This window comes from Sminthopsis crassicaudata, chromosome 3 (genome assembly GCF_048593235.1).
Source record: "Sminthopsis crassicaudata isolate SCR6 chromosome 3, ASM4859323v1, whole genome shotgun sequence".
Taxonomy (NCBI): Eukaryota; Metazoa; Chordata; class Mammalia; order Dasyuromorphia; family Dasyuridae; genus Sminthopsis; species Sminthopsis crassicaudata.
The window spans coordinates 487,994,028-488,015,984 of record NC_133619.1 but is presented as its reverse complement, the minus strand read 5'-3'; the positions used below and the strand labels follow the sequence as shown (position 1 = coordinate 488,015,984).

General features: G+C 34.1%; 1 protein-coding gene across 1 annotated transcript in view; it reads right to left on the bottom strand.

The window, feature by feature from the left end:
• Positions 1-18,881, bottom strand: part of PSPC1 (paraspeckle component 1) — a 56,093-nt gene extending 37,212 nt beyond the window's left edge. The window contains exons 1-4 of the mRNA XM_074303717.1: positions 18,269-18,881; positions 12,086-12,387; positions 4,778-4,873; positions 3,695-3,891 (exon numbers count right to left, since the gene is read on the bottom strand). Coding sequence (XP_074159818.1) covers positions 3,695-3,891; positions 4,778-4,873; positions 12,086-12,387; positions 18,269-18,637 — 964 coding nt within the window. The 5' untranslated portion in view covers positions 18,638-18,881. The remainder of the gene's footprint in view (positions 1-3,694; positions 3,892-4,777; positions 4,874-12,085; positions 12,388-18,268) is intronic.
• Between the last annotated feature and the right edge of the window lie 3,076 nt (positions 18,882-21,957).

The following is a 21,957-nucleotide window of genomic DNA, read 5'->3' as shown; positions in this document are numbered from 1 at the left end:
ATAGAGAGGCCTGGAGAGACTTAAATCAACTGATGCTGAGTGAAATGAGCAGAACCAGAAGATCACTGTACACTTCAACAACAATGCTGTATGAGGATGTATTCTGATGGAAGTGGAAATCTTCAACATAAAGAAGATCCAACTCACTTCCAGTTGATCAATGATGGACAGAGGTAGCTGCACCCAGAGAAGAAACACTGGGAGGGGAATGAAAATTGTTAGCACTAATATCTGTCTGCCCAGGTTGCATGTACCTTCGGATTCTAATGTTTATTGTGCAACAAGAAAGTGATATTCGCACACATGTATTGTACCTAGACTATATTGTAACACATGTAAAATGTATGGTATTGCCTGTCGTCGGGGGGAGGGAATAGAGGGAGGGGGGGTAAATTGGAAAAATGAATACAAGGGATAATATTATAAAATATATATATATATATATATAATAAAAAAAAAAAGAAAACTGAATTCATTCTATGCCACATGGGTTCCAAAGATAAAGAATACAATAGTATTGTCCCCTGGTAAATCAAAGCATGTTTTTCTTCTCAGGCTCCAAGTTTAGGGATTGCATGAATTTTTGAACTCTACCTGTGCTTGAGAATAGCTAATTTCATAAAAAAAAGATGGCAACATCACAGCATTCGTCTAGAAAAGAAAATTTGCCTTACAGATATTAATAACTAAGAAATTCCATAGAAAAAATACTTATAAAAGCACTTTCTACCCTCAAACATTACCTTTAAAGCAAGAGTCAAAGTGGTCAAAAGCATGAGGTCATCATAATTTAAGATGTGCTATATAGGAACAAGCTGTCTTCTCTCTACATATTTTTTTCTTTTTTCAAAATACATATTTTATCATTGGGACAGATACATAGACTGCTAAGTCTACCTATTACCACCTAAAATAAAGCAGCAAAAAGATGTTAGTTCTTGTCAAGAAGTATACCTTATAAAAATACCTAAGGGAAATTGTCCCAAATGCATTATATCCTATGATGACAAAAGAATATTTTATGCATAAGCAGGTATAAACCATTGCTAATTGGGACATTTCAGAAGTCATACATAAAGCATATACTCTCCCTGGAAGGCTGCCATGCAATCCATTTGCCCTCAGAATTTTATTCTCATACTGTAAAATCACACTCAAAATTTTAAAAAGCAAGCTAATTTGGGGAAAATTTTTGAGCCTTACATGTGACTTCACTAATGTAAGAAATTCACTGGGAGAAAACAGTATCAATGAACAAGAACAGGTACTTTGCATCTTTAGGAAGTTTCCTGGAACGCTGAGACTCCATGACTAGTCCAGAATCCCACAGTAATATGTGTAAAAAGCAGAAAGGGACAGAAGGGATTAATATTCTAGCCACTTGCCCACAATGCTTCAGAACAAATATAAAATATTTTGAGCATATAATTTAATAACAACAGCTTATTAAGAATATACTTATTCCATAGCAATTAAGGGAGATTAGGAGATAAAGATAGAAAAAAGGAAAAAGTAGAGAAGACTATAGGTGAAGAGAAGGAGAGAGAAATTGAATAACTAAAAGTGAGAAGTTTCTGAGGCAAGTATATAAAACACTTCTTGTTCATGTGTCAACTAGCTAAAAAGAAATAGCTCTTAAAATTGCTAGCTATCCATAAGGCTTTAGGTTTCTTCCTTTCTCCACTTTTTTGTTTTTACATCATTCATTTCTAAGTCTTTCTCTTCCAATAAAACATAATGTTTGTCACACACACACACACACACACACACACACACACACACACACACACACACACACACACACACACACACAATCACCTATCAAGGCAAGAATCCAGAATCTAGAAAAAAAAAAAAAAATCCCACTTCATCAAGTCAATCTCTATTAATTTATATATTTAGTAACAGGCAAGTGATTTAGAATAAATTTAAAATATTGTACTTTCTGTGCAACGAGAAAAAAGAAGGATAAGTAAATTAAGTCAATTTTAATCCAGTTTACAAATTACAATAAATGCACCATATGCCATGGACTTAACATAAAAAGTGGAGAAAAAGGGAAAGACAAGGAGGAGAATACTTACTCTCATCAGAACTGACTCAAAGAGGAAATAACATACATACTCAATAGGGGTGTAGAAATCTACTTTACCTTGCAGGAAAATAGAAGGGAAATAAAATATGGGAAAGGGTGATAAAAGAGGGGGTTTATTGGGGGAGGGAGTGGTCAGCACTAAAACACTTTTGCAAAAGGACAGGGTAAAAGAATAGAGAGAATGGAGGGGAGGGCAGGGAGTTAATATTTTAAAAACATCAATGCAAATTTCTCTGATAAGGCTTCATTTCTCCAACATAGTAAGGAACTAAGTAAAATTAATTAAAAAATAAGTTATTCTTCAATTGATAAATGATCAAAAGATAGGATCTGTGCCCAAAGGGTTAGTATAAATTCATGCATATCCTTTGACCACTACTAGACATGAATACCAAAAGAGATTTGGGGGGTGTGGGAGAGAAATGACCTATATGTACAAAAAATATTCATAGCAGATCTTTTCTCCAGACAAAAACAATTTAGAAATTGAAAGAATGCCCATCAGTTGGGAAATGGCTCAATAAATTGTGGCATGTTTATGATGAAATATTATTGTTCTTTGGAAAATGAAAAGCAGGATGATCTCAAAAAAATTATCAAAAAACCTGGAAAGTCTTCCCTGAATTCAAAGTGAAATTTACTATTATACAAACTAACAACTATACTCTGGGATGACCAGATGTGAATGACTTTGTTATTCTCAGTAGTACAATCATCCACAACTAACATGAAGGACTTTATGATGAAAAATTCTATTCATACCCAGAAAAAGAATTGATTATATCTGAATACAAATTGAAGCATTCTCTCTCTCTCTTTTAAACTTTTCTTGAGGGTTTTTATTTTAATTAGGGTAGAAGATCTTTGTTTTCTTTCACAATTTGATTTTCATGGAAATGTGCTGCATAATTTCATATGTGGTTTCTTAATTGTGGGTAGGGAAAAGGGAGAAAATCCAGAACTCAAAAATTTTAAAAACAAAATTTAAAAACAAATGTAAAAAATTTTTTTTTCTGTTTTGAATTAGGGAAAAACATTAAATAAAAAATAAAAAATAAATAAAATTTTTTTTAAAAAAGAAAGTGATTATTGAGTTTAGAAGGCAAAATATTTCAAAAGTTCACTTTTTAACAAGACAATTAATGCAAAAATGTACTCTGATGTTATTAAAATTTTAAAAAACTTGTCATCCACCAATTAAAATATTTCTATCGATCTACTATCTGCATATTAGTTTTTCCAATGAGAAGCAATGATTTTGCAGTGATCTGTTAAATTATTCTTGTCTATTAATATGCTCTTGTCCTTTAGTGCCAAAGAATGTGAAAGTATAAAAATAGCTACAGGAATGGAAATATATATATATGTACACATGATTATGCTTATATAGTTTTTCAAATATAGTTTGTACAATACAGTGGTTTAAAGAGGGACAAAATTTAAAAACTAAGACATGATTAGCGCCATACTCTAAACCATTTGTACAAGTTCAGTATAAACTAAACATTAAGCAGCCTTTTGTTTGCCAGAGAATGTCACAACTCTGAACTTTGATAAACAGAGCTAGTTATATAGAAACTAGAGAAAAATTAGTATTACCTTGCCTCATCAGCATTAACTGATGTTCATGTCTTGCTGCTTCCATTTCTGCCTCTAGTTTTTCTTTGGCTTCCCTGATGTTTCTGTCAACCTGCTCCCGCTGCTGCTTTTCCATTTCATCCAGTGCCTTCCATCGTGATGCATACTCAAATTCAAATGTCCCAGGTTGAGCAAATCGAGGAGGCTGTTCTCTTTCCCTAAAATTACATTTAAAAACAAATACTTTCCTCAAATACCTTATTTCCAATTTTAATTCATATGCATTTATATACAGGTAGCTCTCAAATTGGATTTTTTGCATATAGAAAAGATTTTCCACATAATGGTAATTAAGATTTTAAGCCTATGAACACATAACTAAATTAATCACAATATATTTGAAGCATAATACCTACTTTTCAATTAATATTAACAGTTATGACCTATTTCTGTGAATATCAATTTCCTGTCACAACTAAGTATTTCAGGAAGACACCTCCAACCCCATTAGCACCAACAATGGAAACTTTTTCCATTAACCACCCTGAGAGCAGAATGAAGGACTTGATCAATTTATGTATTTTTTCAACTCACAAAGACCTAAGTTAAACTAAAGACCCATTTTTCATTAGATATGCATTACCCCTTTAAATTACTAAACAGGAACACTTAAGTAATAAAAGTAAAATACTAAGTCACTTGTCATTCTGGAAGCTGGAAATTCCTTATTAACTGGCAAATCTGCACATCAATATTAAAAATGATATTTGTAATTATCATAAACATCCTATTATCCTGAAGTGACTATGAACTGAATAAAGATTAAAGTGTCTTCAATACAGATTGTGTTAAATATACTTAATCCTACTCTATATATTTAATCTACATATATATATATATATATATATATCTATATGGAGAGAAATATATATGTTTATATATCTCTCTCTATATACTTAATTCTACTCTAGTTCTATGAAAATTTGACAGTCCAATGGGATATGTAATAACTACATATTAACAAAATTAACTGATTAGCCAATTATGTATTATGTCAAAGAATGTAATAAAAACATAATTAGTTGTTTTTTACAAGTAGCTTACTTATGATACTGTTGTGTCTTTTGCATTAGTTTCTCTGGTAGTCCATCTTCATCATCAAACTGTTCCATGGGCTCCACAATGACTGGCCGAGGTGTTCTGAAGGAGGAAAAAAATTTTTAAATGTAAAGAGGTTTTCTTTCTGAGAAACTGACTTTGTTTATGGAAATTTTCTCATCAACACATTTATTCTAATATCTCAAAGAACTATGTTCAAAAGAAAAATTTCGTTTAAATTAAATTACATTCAAGTTGGATTAGAGATGTTTTTAATAATAAATTTTTTAAATTAACATTAGATATTTGTTTTTATAATAAGGATATATACTGTTTTTTCATGGCTATTCTGACCCACCTAAAGTATAGTTGATTGATGAAATTTAGAATGAAAGGCTAAAAACAATTTGTTTTTTAACTTCTGGTCAGCTAATCTTAGATATAGGTATAATTAATTATAATTATAATTAGGTATAATTATTTACAAAACTAATTTAGAGTAATAACAAATTTTCTCTTTTATGATATAAAAACTTATTTGAAATAATTGATGCTATGTGTCTCACCATAAAAATAAATTTATTGTATACTCTTTCAGATTCCTTAAATTCCCTATCCTAAACCATGCTCCAATAACATTTAATAAGAGTGTTTGAGTAATATCTCCACATCCTTCCTAGCCTAAAAATCTACTTATCTCTGTTTAAGAACCAAATCTGTGGAACAAAAATCCAGGAATCTTAACACAAGCCAACCAATTTTGCTTATAGCAGAAAAGCAAGAATAAATATTTGAATGACTGGTAATAATTCTCTGGAAACAAAAGCTTATTTCAGATCCAAACTCATGACACATATTTAGCATTAGGTTCTGTACTTTATCATTTGATCTGTTTCTTAACTCTGCAATAACAAGACTTTTCTTTTCCTCCTCCTTCATAAAAATCACTTGTTACCAAGATCCAGAACTCAAGCTTTAACTATTAGCTAATATAAATCCAATGAACATTAAAAATGGCTTTTGTAAACTAGACATATTAAACAGTAACTAAGCATTTATTAAGCATCTACAATGTGTGAAGCAATATACTAAACACACTTAAATCAGAAAAATCCTTTTTCTGATTTAGTTGTTTTCAAACAACTAAATTTTAAGTAGCTTTCTTCAAAAAGTATTTCAGCTGTCTACAACAGTGTATCCAAGATATCTGTCAAATGTTATTCCAAAACCTAGATCAACTATATTGAATAAGCTCCTTAGTATTTGATAGGAGTGAGAGATGGGACTTAATTAGTTTGAAATTAATAAAGAATTAAAAATATCAGAAGAAACAGGATGTAAAATCTAAAATGTATATAGTATTCCAAGTATCTCTTCCCCATCAAAAGCTAAATGAGTTACCTACATAATGGCTTTGAGTTCCTAAGTATCCCTCCCCTACCTCATTTAGCCTTTTCTAGCAGAAGACAGATAGGGAAAAAAATTAAAGTATTTTGATAATACCTTACCAAAGTAAGGCTGAAACAGGATAAAGGTTGTGTAACCCAGAAAGAAAAGGCAACTTAGAGAACTAATGATGAACTCAAGATGCAGAAGGAAATATTTTTGGATATAATCAATGTGAGCATCCACTTTGCTTAACTATGAATAACTGTTACAACAGTTATGTCATCCTTATTTTTTCCCAATTGGGAGGGGAGAATATAAAAGAAGAAAATAAATTGGGAAATATTTTTTGAAGAGGCAAAACAAAGAACAATACCATCTGATATTAAAAAAAAAAAAAAAAAAAAAAAGATTAATTGTGTTTAAATCAAAGCAAGAGAAAACAATCTTTCAAACCATAATTAATTTAGGAGAACCGAGAGCAAAATTTTTTTTTTTTACCTAGAGGTTAGAATTATAAAAATTTTAATAGACAAAGCTAGAAAAGACCTCAGAGGGAATCTAGTACAACTCTTCTTTTCCAAATATAAAAACTAAAACTTACAAAGATCAGATGACTGCTTAAAAACACTAAAGTATTAACTGTTGAGAAGTAGACTTGAAAGCAAGACAGCACCCTTTTCTACTTACTAATTTTTCCAAATTCCTATCTTCTGCCACTAAAGGCAGAAGGCTAATGCAGCTTCTCTCTTGACTTGTTTTCTAAATCTAGGATTCCTAAGCTTTATATATAAAAGATAATCACCTAACTAAATATTACCTTAGTCTAATCACTTGGTTATTCTAAAAGCTATAGAGAAGTTTTCTTTTCATTGGTTCTTGGCATAATGAATTCCATACAATGAAAAGTAAAATTTCTCCATCCTGTCACAACCCTCAAAATTCAATATGAGTAGGCAATTTTACTGTTAATGTAGTAGCAGTTAAAGTCTCTCATATAATTTGTTCAAAAAGACATATTCTTACGCATTTGTACAAATTCTTGGTATGTTTTGATATAAGATTTTAGGCATTTAGCAATGGTTTCTCTAGTGATTTTTTTTCTAAATAAATATAAACAAGCATAAACATTTCCATGTATAAAAGAGAAAGAGGATTTTGTATGAAACAATTTCAAATATATGCAGCCTGTTTTGAAGTTAATACAACAATACCAACACTGCCCTGCTTGTTCCCTTCTGAACTTTTACTTCCTTTTTAAAACTTCCTTTACTTTTTTTTTTTAAATAAATCCCCTACTGAAATTGACATTTCTTATCTACTTATTGGAAGTTGATGATTTTTATCTACTTAACTGAAATAATTTTTTTTTGTTCTTTTGCTTTGCTTTTATAATAATTTTGCCTCCTCTCCACCAGAGGTAGAGACTTGTGACCTGAGGTTCAAGCCCACAAAATTCCCAACCAAATTAAAATATAATTGGGTTACCAAGAAATTAAAAACCATCTTTTAATACCAACATATTTCTGGTGATAATTTTTTTAGCTCTAAAGTTATAAAACACTAATCTTAAGGGCAAAGGAAAGGCACAGGATGAACCTGAACTGGCAATTACATATTACCAAAAAAAAAAGTAAAATTATATACCCCCCTCAAAAAAATACAAAGGATATCATAAAAGTAATACTTGTACCAAAAAAATGGGGCAAATATTAAAACTAAGGGGAAAATCATAGAAACCAGTTCCATTGTGAATAAAGGTGGTAGGTGGAAACTTATAAAGAGGGACCTGGAAAAAGAGGATAAAGAATGGACAGTATGCCATCTATATTAATGGAAAAATGACCTGAACTCAGAATTGTCTAAATAACAACAGCAGTTTGGGGCTACTGAAAGAATATCATTTTCATTGTTATTAATACATCAATACTGATTCTTTTGTTTCTTTTACAAAATTGTATCATTTTAAAGAACTACAACCTCCAGTGAAATCTCTTTTGGAGTCACGTCCATGCCATCATTTTCAATTATCTTCATGCTTTCTCCTCCTTACATGCTTGCTCTTCCAATCTGCCTATAAAACATGCTAAGATTTCAGGGACGGGAGTTTGGGGTTGCATGTTTTGATTTCGGCAATATAACTAGCTCCCAAGTAAATAAATTCCTCTACTAATGAATTTATGGTGTAAGAGTTGACTAGTGCAGAGGTATAAAACACAAATGGAAATAGATCCCTGCTGACCACATACTTAGAAAACCACAAATTAGCATTATCTATATTATACTAAATTTTTACTTACTTTAGTAAACATTTCCCAGTTATATTTTAAAATGGTCCATTGCCAATTGCCACATGTCTTGACATCTCTGTCTTACAGGACTGATTTGTCCAGGGTTACAACACCATTTTATCAGAGGCAGCACTTAAACCCTGGTCTTCCTGGATTAACTATTCATCATCTTTGAAGCTAGTAAGATGTCTAACTCACTTTTACTTCTGCCATTTTCCTACTAGACATATTCAACTCAGCCCTCTGCATTCTGATTTCTCCACTTCCCATTACTAATAATGATCACAAAGGAAATTTATTAACTAATTCTTTATTCTAATACTTCTTGATCTCACTTCAGCATGTGATGCTGCTGATCCCTTCTGTTCTTTTTTGAGACCTATGTTCTCATACTACCTCTATGCCTATGTCCAAGCTACTCCCTATACTACAAATGCCATTCTTCCCTCTTTATCTTTTAAACCCCAAAACAAATGGTACCTCTCAGAGAAGTGACAAAACAAGTAGATCCTTTAAACTTCACATAATTTTTAAACAAACCTATTGCTAACACTTTAATGCACTGTAATAGTCTATTATTTATGCTGAAGATATTCTACTACTAAACTATCAAATTCTCAAAAGTGCATAAACTTTTTATCTTTCTCCCAGCTTAACACTTAACCAACCTATCTTCCCAATCTCATTATATACATTATTTCCCTTCCTTTATTCTTCCACCCAGCTAAAATGTTCTTCTCTATTCTCCAAGCACAATATCTATCCCTCATGTATAGAATAAACTCCCCTCCCTCACTTCTACCTCATAGAATCCCTCTCATTAAATCATCATGGCATAATTCAGGCACCACACAAAGCTTTTCTTAATACCCAAAATGTTACTGCTCTCCCTCCCAAATTATGACTCCTCCTCCCTCCCCATATAACACACACACACACACACACACACACACACACACACACACACACACACACACACACACACACACACACACACACACACACCCTCCCTTGATAGAATGTAAACTTCTAGAGAAAAATGTTTTTTAATTTGTATATTCAACATCTCTTAGTGTATTGTTAATCTTTCCCCTGGCCCTTAAATATGGCTTTCCCAAAGATTTCTTGGTTTTTAAAATAATCTACTTATGGACACATTTTTATTTCTATAAGCTACCTCTCTCTAAACCTCCAATCTGATTATCATTATAGAAAGTTTTCTAATATATATAAAATATGTCTAAAATCAAAACTCCTCTACTCTTTCCCCACAACATTTACCATTCCCCTAATTTGTTTTTAATGATACTACCATCCTCCCACCTCCCATTCAAGCTTAAAAGCAATTTTTGCTCTCTTCCTTGACTACATTTAAGTACAAGCTGTAGAAAGCACAGAACTTATTTCTTCTCTTTCTGCTGTGTTTTCTTCTTTCCTGATCTTTGGTGAGTGAACATATGAGACTAAATAGATTAGGACACATAACCTTATGAGCTTCAAAAGACACAGTCCAGCAATCTTTTGACATAGCAGCATGAGGCACAGTTCTATAAACAAAGGAACAACTTATCTATAGCCTATGTCACACCAACTTTATAAGAACTTCAGGGCTACCAAAATGAGGGGGGGGGGGTTGGAATATGTAGGAGGAGTGGAGAATATCTTGTTAATATATTTAATTTGATAAGGGATGGTCTCTACCTCTGATTTGTGGAATTTATGGCCAAAAAAAACCTTAGAAAAACATTATGAAATAAAAAAGGAATAATTTTGATTACATTAAAAAGTTTTTCCACAAACAAAACCAATGCAGCTAAAATAAGAAGGGAACAGCTATTTTTTACATTTAATTTTACAGCCAGTATTTTTGGTAAAAGCTTCATCTCTAAATCAGAGAACTGACTCAAAATTATAATACAAGCCATTTCCCAATTGATAAATGTTTAAAGTTGAAAAACTTTTAAATGTTAAAAGACAATTTTCAGATGTAGAAATTAAAGCTGTTTCTAGTCATATGAAAAAATTGCCATAATTCACTACTGATTAGAGGAATCAAAATTTAGACAACTCTGAGGTACCACCTCATATCTCTCAGAATAGATGACAGGAATATATAATAAATACTGAAGGGGATGTGGGAAAACTGGAACACCAAGGCATGAAGTAATGAAATGATCCAAACTTTCTGGAGTCCAATTTGGAACTATGCCCAAAGGCTTTTATAAATAAAACTCTGCATACCCTTTGATCCAACAGTGTCTCTACTGGATCCCAAAGAGATTTTTAAAAAGAAAAAAGGATTTACATGTGGAGCATTTGGTTAAGGCTTTCATGTAGCCTTTAAGATGGCCCTTTAGATAGTCCTTTAAGGAAGGAGGAAGGTATTTTAATATGTAAAGGTTGAGATTTTGGGAATAGAGCTCCTAAATTTGTTTTTGGAAAGGCTGGTAAAGGCTATGGATTCCTTCTCAAGATACTGTTTTTAAATGCATAAAATATACAAGATCACAAATGAAACAAATTCTATTGAAAATTTTTTTTTTTGTTTTTTGTTTTTGTTTTTTTAATACTCCTAATTAAGAACCTTGTCCTAGCTGAGAAAAAATAAAATAAAATCACAGAATCTTAGAACTAGAAGGGTGTCTCAGAAGTCATTTTGTACACTCTTTTTGTGTTGTTTCTCTCACACCACATTTCTTAAGAGTACTTTGTCTGAAACTTTTTGTACTCAACAAAAGCAACATTTTGTTGTATGTGTGTGTATGCACAAATGTGTATGCATGTCCCTTCCCCAATTTGCTAAGTTTGAGGAAAGGAATTCTATGTTTTTCTATGTCTCTAGCAATATCTTGCAAAGAATAGACACTTTAAATAATTGTATGTTGAATTCTGAAGTGCAATTTATTCCCAGATCCATCATTTCCCAAAAACTAAAGAATTTTTCCCAGCATTAAAAATTAATTTAGTCAGTAGTAGCCCATTAGGATGAACCATAATTTGATTATGGAAATGTATGAAATGATTACAAAGATAAAGGAGATTTTTAATAATGAACAAAAGAAGAGAGTCTACAAGTTCTAGTGATAATGGCTAGGCAGCTGCTCTGGTTACTGGATGAAACATTTGGTTATTGAAGTGCCAAACCTTTTAACATCATAAAGCTCAACTGAGTTCTATAGACTTCAAACCTCTTGAGATAATAAGGATCTGATTATACAATAATTAAAATATCCTTCCTGTGTATTGTGCTAGCAAGAGGAAGATAAGGATAAAGTTGAAACAACAGAATAGTTTGGGTCGCTATTCTGGTTTTCTACTGCAATATTATTCAATATTGGGACGTCTTTGCAATACAGAACTATACATTTCAATAATCTGGTGTGTTTGTATATTCAATTATTTCATGAGTTATTAATATATAATAGAAATGTCACCCTTTTTTTTTTTAACTATTTGAATTTGTTTATTCACTTAAAAAAAAAAAGTACTGAATATCCACTCAGGAATTGGTACAATAACATGATACAAAGACACAGAACTGGTCACTGTCCACATGGGAGTGTTAGTGATCTAAAATCACACTGCAGACAGTTGAAGTGATTTTTGAAGCTATAAATAAAAGATATCGTTAACTTACGTTGTTAACAAGAATGCTCCATCTCCACATCTCTCCAGAGCCTTTCTCGCTGGAGGTTTTGCAGCAAATTCTACAAAACCTTTTCCTGTTGCTCGTCCACGATCATCCACTACTACAACAGCTTTCTCCACAGGACCAAATTGAGAAAATGCTTGCTCTAGAAGCTCATTAGAAACCACAGGTGAAAGGTTCTTGACAGTTAAGGCAGCTCCATGAGTAGCAAATCGAATTCGGAGGGGTCTGCTTTTCAAAATAGTGCCATCCAGCTCTGCTTTTGCAATTTCAGCCAGAGTTCTAGACTCCTTTTTCAAGGGAAAAAGAGAATTTACACATTATTGTACACATTCTTAAACTTGCTGTCCATGCTGAAAAGGCATCATAAAAAATTTATTTTGCCTATCTCCCTCCTATTTCCCTAACCCTCCCCCACACAGCTTGATGAAAAGTAGTTAATTCACATTCTTTAGTCATTATCTCTTATTTTCCTAATATTTCTACATTCTCTAACCTATAAAATGCATTGCACATGGGGGATTAAGGGAAGTGAGACAGGGTTGAGAGGTGAAATTTATCCTTCCTGGAACATGTTCCAGAGTTTCAAGCACTAGGAAAAGCATCCTTTTCTTGACACAAATGTCATTATCTCCAAGACTGAATAATTTTTTAAAAGTAATATACCACATATAACACATCTTTTCAAGACAACCTACATTTTAGTACTAACATCAATCTCAAAGATTAATGTTAATAGCACATAGGCAGTAATCTTACTTATTTTGTATGATAGATGAATTTAAACCATTTAAAGGCCTTCAAAATCATTAGAACAGTCTTTAAATGTGCTAGACTTGAAAATAAAAATAAATTTTTAAAGGTCAATCTGAATGCAATGTTTTGTTTTACCAGTAATGTGATCTTATGCCTGAACTGCAAATTGGCTGAACCTTAATCTATTTATAAAATTGGAACAGTCCTTTCAGAGCTTGAAATTAGAATATTATAAGTATTAGCAATTATTATGAAATTCACCCTGTGATACCTAATTTGCTTATTTTAATTCAAATATAAACAGGTATGTTTCAAAGTATTTAGTTTTAAATCTTTGGTTTTAAGGGGTCCTAATGATCATTTAGACCAACTATCTTATTTAAGAATTTTGATTAAGTCAAAAGGATACCATAATCTAAGCACTTGAAAGATTCCTCTAGTAATATGGAACCCATTTCATCAAAAGTAATTTCCATTCCTGCAACATCTGTTTTAATAAATTTTCTAATACTGAAACAATATTTAACTTTACAATCTACCCACTAGTCTAAGACCTATTTTATGTATCTAAGTAATAAAAGACTAATTTCTCTTATATATGAAAAGTGTAATTGTTTTTGTTTCCCTAAGCCTTCTTTTATCTAAGCTAAACATTTGCCTTTCTCAATTGTTGTTTTTATGGTCTCATTTCAAGACCCCTCCATCACCTGGTATATCTTCCTTATTACCAAAGTCACAAAGCCTTGGGATTGCAACTCATATTTCTTATCTTCCAATTCAAGGTCCTAGTTTCTAGTACACAGCATTCCTTAAATTCTACTGTTTTATGTTACTTAAATATGCTTAAAGGCTAATCAAAAAGAAATAAATTTGTCAGATGTAAAGTCAAAGACAAACTTTGGCTTACCTCCAACAAAAAACAGTTTGAGTCAAATTAAAATAACTTGAATTAGCAATGCTTGCAACTGTTTGATTAAACTAATCTGACCACAATTACTTTAATTGCTTAATAAAACTAGTACTGGGCTTATATCCCAAAAAAATACTAAAGAGGGGGAAAGGGACTTGTGTGTGCCAAAATGTTTGTAGCAGCTCTTTTCGTAGTGGCTGGAAACTGGAAGATGAATGGATGTCCAATTGGAGAATGGTTGGGTAAATTATGATATATGAAGGTTATGGAATATTATTGCTCTGTAAGAAATGACCAGCAGGATGAATTCAAAAAGGCTTGGAGAGACTTGCATGAAGTGATGCTGTGTGAAATGAGCAGAACCAGAAGATCACTATACACTTCAACAACAATACTGTATGAGGACGTATTCTGATGGAAGTGGATATCTTCAACATGAAGAAGATCCAACTCACTTCCAGCTGATTAATGATGGACGGAAACAACTACACCCAGAGATGGAACACTGGGAAGTGAATGTAAATTGTTAGCACTACTGTCTATCTATCCAGGTTACTTATACCTTCGGAATCCAATACTTAACAAAAAAATTGGATTTACACACATGTATTGTATCTAGGTTATACTGTAACACATATAAAATGTATGGGATTGCCTGTCATCTAGGGGAGGGAATAGAGGGAGGGAGGGGAAAATTTAGAAAAATGAATACAAGGGATAATGTTATAAAAAAATTACTCATGCATATGTACTATCAAAAAAAATTTTATAATTATAAAATTAATATTAAAAAAAAAGAAAAAAGAAAACTAATACTTAATATGTGGAATGTTTCTTTTAAATGGTTCCATTCCCAAAGAAGAAATACAGCTACAAAAATCACTTCAACTCCTTTCTCAATGAAATTTTCCAAGGTGGTCCTTACATTTTCACAAATTCTGAAGTGCTACCAGAAAAATGACTGACAGTCATAAACAATCCATCAAAAATTATTTCATATAAATGTAGAATCCAGAAAGAGAACTTAAAAAGATAATCTTGTCTAACATCCTTACATTTTACTCTCATCATTAACACTTTCCAAGGTTAGAACAAAACTCATACTTCATATGTGAATCATATATGATTTAAGAACAAGAAAGTATCATAGGGGCAGCTAGATGACATAGTGGATAGAGCACCAGCCTTAAAGTCAAGAGGACCTAAGTTCAAATCTGATCTCAGACACTTAACACTTCCTAGCTGTGTGTGACCCTGGGCAAGTCACTTAATCTCAATGCCTCAGCAGGGGGGGGGGGGAGAAATATATATATATATGTATATAGAAAAGAAAGTTCCTTAGAAGCCATCAAGTTCAATACTTTTATTTTACATAGGAGGAACTGAAACCAAGAGAAGTTAAATGACTTTCCTATTCACAGAAGTAGCAAAAAAGGCCTATTTTGAACCCCAGACTTCTTGACTTCAAATCCCAAATACTGTCCCACTGTACCTTGCTACAATATTTTCCAGTGGTTCTTTATCCTGATACATAGAATTGCTAGCATCTATTTGGAAATAAGATATTAACATAGAGTACCTTTAATTATTTGAGTGGGATGTAATGCTAAAGTTGTTGGGTATTTTGTTTTTTGGAAAGTTTGGCTTTATCACATTCTAATAAGTAAATAATTTTCTAAATAGGCATGTTATTTGACTCATACCAATACAATGATTTTATTTAGATATTTTTAGCTCATAAACATTGTCAAATTAGTAGTATTTTTTTCCATATAATCATATTCCTATAATTGAGTTTGATGCTATGCTACTGGACACAATCCACTATATAGAAAAAAGCAAGATTTTTCTAAGTATATTGTCAAAATACAAGACACCCAAGTGTCTTACAGGCATCCTTCAATTTTAATGGTAAATGCCTTTCTAAAAAGTCACACTAACAAACTTTCAATGACTTCCTATGAAAATAGAACCACATTCCTAAAAGGGAAAAAAAAAAATAATTGTTTCTTAAAATAACCCCACCTCCTCCAAAATTAATTACCAACCTCTTCCCCCAATCACAGGCAGCTATCAGCAGAACATTAGACAGGCTATATCTGGATCTATTTATTTTTAAGACAAAATATTGGAGATTAGGCACTTTTTAAGTCTATTAAATAAAGTCTTAGCCATCCAAATAGCAGATTTGATGGTCCTATAGAAAGAGATTTTATAAGTGGTTTTAAGGAGCAATTTTTTGAAGTCTAAAAAACACACAAGGGCAGGAACAGTGTAACAAAAAGCTGAATTAATTCCATGATTGCCATAGTTGCTCTCTGATTTACCCTTTCCCAATATCCAGAGAAAATTAAAATTATTGTATCATCAATGCTTCTACAGTCACTGTAACTGGGGAAAGGCAACAATGGCAGTAAGGAATGAGAAAAAGGAGTCTATCTCCATTTACTTAAACAAAATTTTGTTTTTATTGGGGTGGGGAGAGGGGATTTTTACAGCACAGGATAATACCATCAGTTCTACTTCTCAAAAAAAACAAAAAAAAAAACAAAAAATATCTCAGAGTGATGGTGGAGACATAAGGACAAGGGGAAAATGAAATTTTTCTATTTTGTCTTCAGATAACTTATACACCCAATTATGCCCACTGTACAACAAAATGAGAGGCCTAAGGCAAAGTTAAAAAAAAAAAAAAGTTATTTTCCCCCAGTTTTACATAAAAACAAATTTTAACATTCATTTTTAAAACTCTTTGAATTCCAAATTCTCTCTTCTTCATTGTGAAGGCCAAGTAGTGTATAAGTTTTACATGTGTAATCTTTCAAAACAAAAAGTTAATTTTTAACTCTACAAACATCCTGTTTTACCATTATTCTAATGTCAGTATTATAAACTGACAAGGTTGTTCATACTAAGTAAAAGCAGGCTAATAAATCATCTAATACTAAACTTAGTTTTTTTAAGAACTAACAAAACTTGAGTTTTGAAAATTTAATTCTTAACTAGTTTGGTTAATAGCTCCTATTTTGATAAATACTTGTTTGAAAATGTAAATATAATTACATTCAGAGCATGCATATCATATTCACTATCATGAATTTTCCATTTATTGCATGGTCACTGCTTTTAACAGATATTAGAATTGTCTTAACAAAAACAAGTAGATATATAAAACTCACTTTTTTGTATGAAAATACTGAGAAAACACAATATTTTAAAATTCTGCTCATTAAGTAAATCATGTTAAAGAAAACAAACCTTAAAATTATAAAACTACTGATCTATCATTAATAAAGTCGCCGAAAAGTGAAGTCCCTCCTCAAACCAATTGAGCAATTTTCTATCTTTAAGAAATGCACAAAAATCAAGATTTCCAAATGCTAATCAATCCAGTAGCCAACAGTGAAGATTTGAGATGAAATGAGTTTATTTAAACTCATTTTCTGAGTAGTAAACCATTGCTATAGAAAAAGACATACCTAAGTAATGTGTAAATTTGTTTAATTGTACTTTCCGACTCTGTCTCTAGAAGTGTAAGTTGGGGATGTGTGAAAGTGTAAGTGACAAACATAAAAAGAAAAACATTAATAAAAGTGAACCTTATCAAGTTGTTCTTCCTCCCAAACTCTTCATAACTGTCATTCTTCATGCCTGCGCTAAAACACACTAGCATTATGACCTTTAGAAATTTAAGTCTGTATTTGCACCAGAGATTTCAACTACTTTGGTGTATATTCTCTTTGTTTAAATGGCACCCACCTTCCTCAAAATTAACTCTACCAGTCACTTCACCCAACCACTAGCAACTACCAGTGGAACCATGGACAGCTGTTCTACACTAGATATGCTATATCTAGAACTATTTATTTTAAGACAGTATTTCAAGATAGACCCTTTTAAAATCTGTGAGCCTATAAAATAAGTGTGCCCTGGCCGTTCCCATAGCAATTCTGAAGGTCACCTAGGTATTTTAAATATAACGTGAAAAAATACGCCTCTCAATAAATTTCCTGAGTTTTCAACTGAGCCTTCCTCAGAGACCATACCTCCCCAGCCTTCTCTCGCGACTTTCATCAGTGGTTTATTCCCATGTCCACCCTTCTAAAAAGATTTCTTTTTCTCCCAATACAAAGAAAGCCCGGTCTGAGGCGCCTCCTGCAGGACAACGAGAGCAAAGCGCTCCCTCGGGACAGGCTAAAAAAGCGAAATCTAGAACAGACAGAAAAGGGGATTTTAAATCGGGACAAGATTGGCTGCCGAGAGCAGCCAGGACGCGAGCCCGAGGCTAACTGCCAAGCAAGGGGGAGCTGGACGTGAAGAAGGCGGGGGGCGCCCGGCAGGCCCGGAAGAGGCCGCACGCGGTTGGTAACGTAGGGGCAGCCATGACGCCGGCCCCTAGGGACCCTGGGGGGGGGAGGGAAGACGGGGGGGCAGGAGGGGAGGGGCGCACGCGCGTGTCAGTGAGCCGAGGGCTCCCAGGCCCTAGATCTATCGCTCTCTCTCACCAGACGTATGAAGCCAAAGCCGCGGTCCCGGTTAATGAAGACCTCGCTGGGCTCCCCGTAGCGCTCAAAAAGCCGCTTGAAGTCCTCCTCCGTGATGTCCGTGGGGAGGTTCCCCACAAAGAGGCGGCAGCGCTGCGTGTAGGTTTTCTCTCCCGGCTTCAGGAAGCTCTTGATGTCGATGGTGAAGCCCATCTCTTCCTCCTGGTGGTCCTCCTGGGGCGCCGAGGGGGGCGGCGCCTGCTCCCCGGCTAGAGCCAGCGCCATGGCAGCTGCAGCCGCCGTCTCGCTCTCCCCCGCAGCTGACTCCAAGGCCCGCAGGCGCGCCGGATTTTTCTCGATCCGCACTTGCTTCAGATTTCCTCTCAACATGATCGCTCCCCCAAATTCGCTGGAAGTCTGGGGCTGAGGGGTGGGAAGATGTCCGTAAGATAAAAGAGAAAACCGGGCAAGCCGCGAAACTAAACCGGGCGTTCAGCTCCTACTTTACACACCCGAATCGCAGAAACAGCGCTTTCAAAATGGCGCTGCCAAAAGCTGCAGCTAGTTGTAACGTTGCCGAGCCCAAGCCCCGCCCTCGTCGTATGCTGCGGCGCCGCGCCCTCTGCGCCTGCGCAGTTCAGCCCCGGGCTCGAACTTTTCGATGTCTCTTTTTGACCAATACGAAGAAGCTTCTTCGTGCACATGCGCAGACAACTGCGCTCTGACTGCCTTAACCTCACTAATTAAAGAGAATCTGGCAGAGTGCTTCGTGAAGCTTTATGATGGATTTGCGAAAAAAATTAAATTTTTCAAGCAGTGTCAAACAAATGAATGAGAAACTAATTTTATATTGTTAGACAAAGTGACGAACTGTCCATTTCCACGCACAATGTGAAATGTATCTATAGTGACTGTGGAGAGCTAACTAATATAGTTAGTAGGGATGATTCCTATTTATATAGCAGTCTAAGGACCCGGAGTGCAGATAGTAGTATCTTCATTTTATAGGGGAAGAAGATGATTAATATTAGCTAGTAATTATGCATCAATTTAAAATTTGCAAAGTATTTTAAAATCTCAGTTGATCCTCTTGGAGGCCCTAAGTATTATTACTCTCCTTTTACAGACAAGGAAACTAAGGCAGAGGTTAATTGATTTACCCGAGGTCACACATCTAGTATGTGAGGTTGAGTGTGAACTCAGGTATTCCTGAGTCTAAGCTCAGCTCAGTATGCACTTTAACACCTACCAGCCAAAAAACTCATCTCTTCCAAGTAAAGTGTTAGAAGACTGGAGCAGGTGGAGGGGGTAGCTTTTAAAAACCGGGTAAAAGGGTTTTTATTTGATCCTGGATGTGATAGCGAGCCACTAGGGTTCGTTAATGAGGGAGTGACATGCATGATCAGACCTATGTTTTAGTAAAATCACCTTGGTGGCTAATTGGAGGATGGACTGGAGAGAGTGGGTGCACGCAGAACCACCAGCAGTTACTGAAGTAATCCAGGGGTTAAGGAATGGCTGGGGAGAGATGATGGTGTCAGTGGAGAAAAGGGGGAGTGCAGGAGAGTTTCTTTGGCAACAAAGTGATGAGAGTGAGACCCAGTAATAAATCAAGGATGATTTCCAAATTAAAGGGTGAGAGACAGGGAGTTCAAAATGACTCCTAAATTAAGAGTCTGAGATCATCTTGTTGCATCCTACAGTAATAGAGAAGAGACAAGGTTTGAGGAGGAAGATAAGTCCCATTTGGACATGTTAATTTTGAACAAAATAATGGAAAACATACATTTGTGAATTGGAACGACTTTCCCCACTCCACACCCATTTACACTAGCAGGCTGGATCCCCAGAGTTCCTGAACTACATCTCCTCATCTAGAGGTGGGAAGGTTGGGAGATATCTTTCCAGTTTTCAAGCTCACATGCCCAGCAACCCACTGTGCTTCCTAGGATGAGTATAGGTTTTTATGATATTAGACAAACAGGCTTAATTAGTTTTTTTCTTAGAAAGGGGCAAATCCAATTCCAATAGACTTGTGATGAAGAGAGTCATATGCAATCATAGAGATTATGGGGATTGAATGTGGGTCACAACATAGTGTTTTCACCTTTTTTCTTATGATGGTTTCCTTGCTTGTTTTTATTTTCTCATTCTTTTTTCTTTTTGATCAGATCTTTTCTTGTGCAGCATGATAATTGTGGAAATATGTATAGAAGAATTGTGTGTTTAACCTATATTGGATTACTTGCTCTCTAGGGGAGGGAAAACGTGGGGAGGGAGGGAGAAAAATATGAAACACGATTTTGAAAGGGTGAATGTTGAAAACTATATTTGCATGTATTTTGAAAAATGAAAAGTTATTGTAAAAACTTAATTTAAAAAAAAAGAGGCCAAATGACTGAATAAATTGTGGTATATGAATATTATGGAATATTGTTGTTCTGTAAGAAATGATCAACAGGATGATTTCAGAGAGGCCTGGTGAGAAACTTATATCAATTGATGCTAAGTGAAATAAGAAGGACCAGGAGATTATTATATACTTCAACAATGATACTATATGAGGATCAATTCTGATGGATGTGGCCATTTTCAACAATGAGATGAACTAAATCACTTCCAATAGAGATGAACCAGCTACACCCAGCGAAAGAACTCTAGGAGATGATTATGAACCACTACATAGAATTCCCAATCCGTCTATTTTTGTCCGCCTGCATTTTGGATTTCCTTCACAGACTAATTGTACACTATTTCAAAGTCCGATTGTTTTTGTACAGCAAAACAACTGTTTGGTCAGGTATGTATATACATATATATATATATATATATATATATATATGTTGTATTTCATTTCATTTAAAAAGAGGGCAAATAAGGTGGTTTGGTTGGTACAGGCATACCTAGGAGATATTGTGGATACAATTTCAGATTACCAAGTAAAGCAAATATCACAATTAAACAAGTCACATGAATTTTTGGGAAATTATGTTTATATTATACTGTAACCTATTAAAATTATTATGTCTTTAAAAATGTATATACCTTAATTAAAAATACTTTTCTGCTATAAAATGTTAACCATTATTCTGCGTCTTCAGTGAATCTTAATCCTTTTCCTAGTGGCCTAAAAGGCATAGGGGACAAACACAATTTCTGGAAACTGTTCTGATAAAATTTTCAAGCTATGCTCCTTAGAACTTTTCTTCTGGGCTTTTGTTAGAGCCTTGGATCTGAGTCAGAGACTATTATTTAGCTGGTCCAGAGAATCTACTAGGATTTGGGAGGGGGGTTGTGAAATGGAAGATGACTAACCTGAAACCAAAGCCCAGAGCTCTCCTCCTCACCCCCTTCTTCAGGGTTTAACTGAAGCAATCTCTCCTTTAATATTTTGAACTGATTTTGAAAATTTATAAAGGACCCGCAAAACATGACCAAGACTTATCAGTCAATCCATTCTGAATATGTCTTGTCAATGTCCCTTTAGATCCCATCCAAGGACTGAGTCTCACATGTCTTTAAGCCCTGTTCACATCTGATTTTAATCTAAGAAGATATATAAATGACTAAGATATTTGAGCTAAATGGAGTTCAATGATATCTAGTGCCCCTGAAATAAAAGTCAGTTAGATGGTAAAAATAGACCATTGAACTTGGAGTCTCAAATCCCTTCCAATTATGAAACTCCATAATTATATGAAGTGACTTGC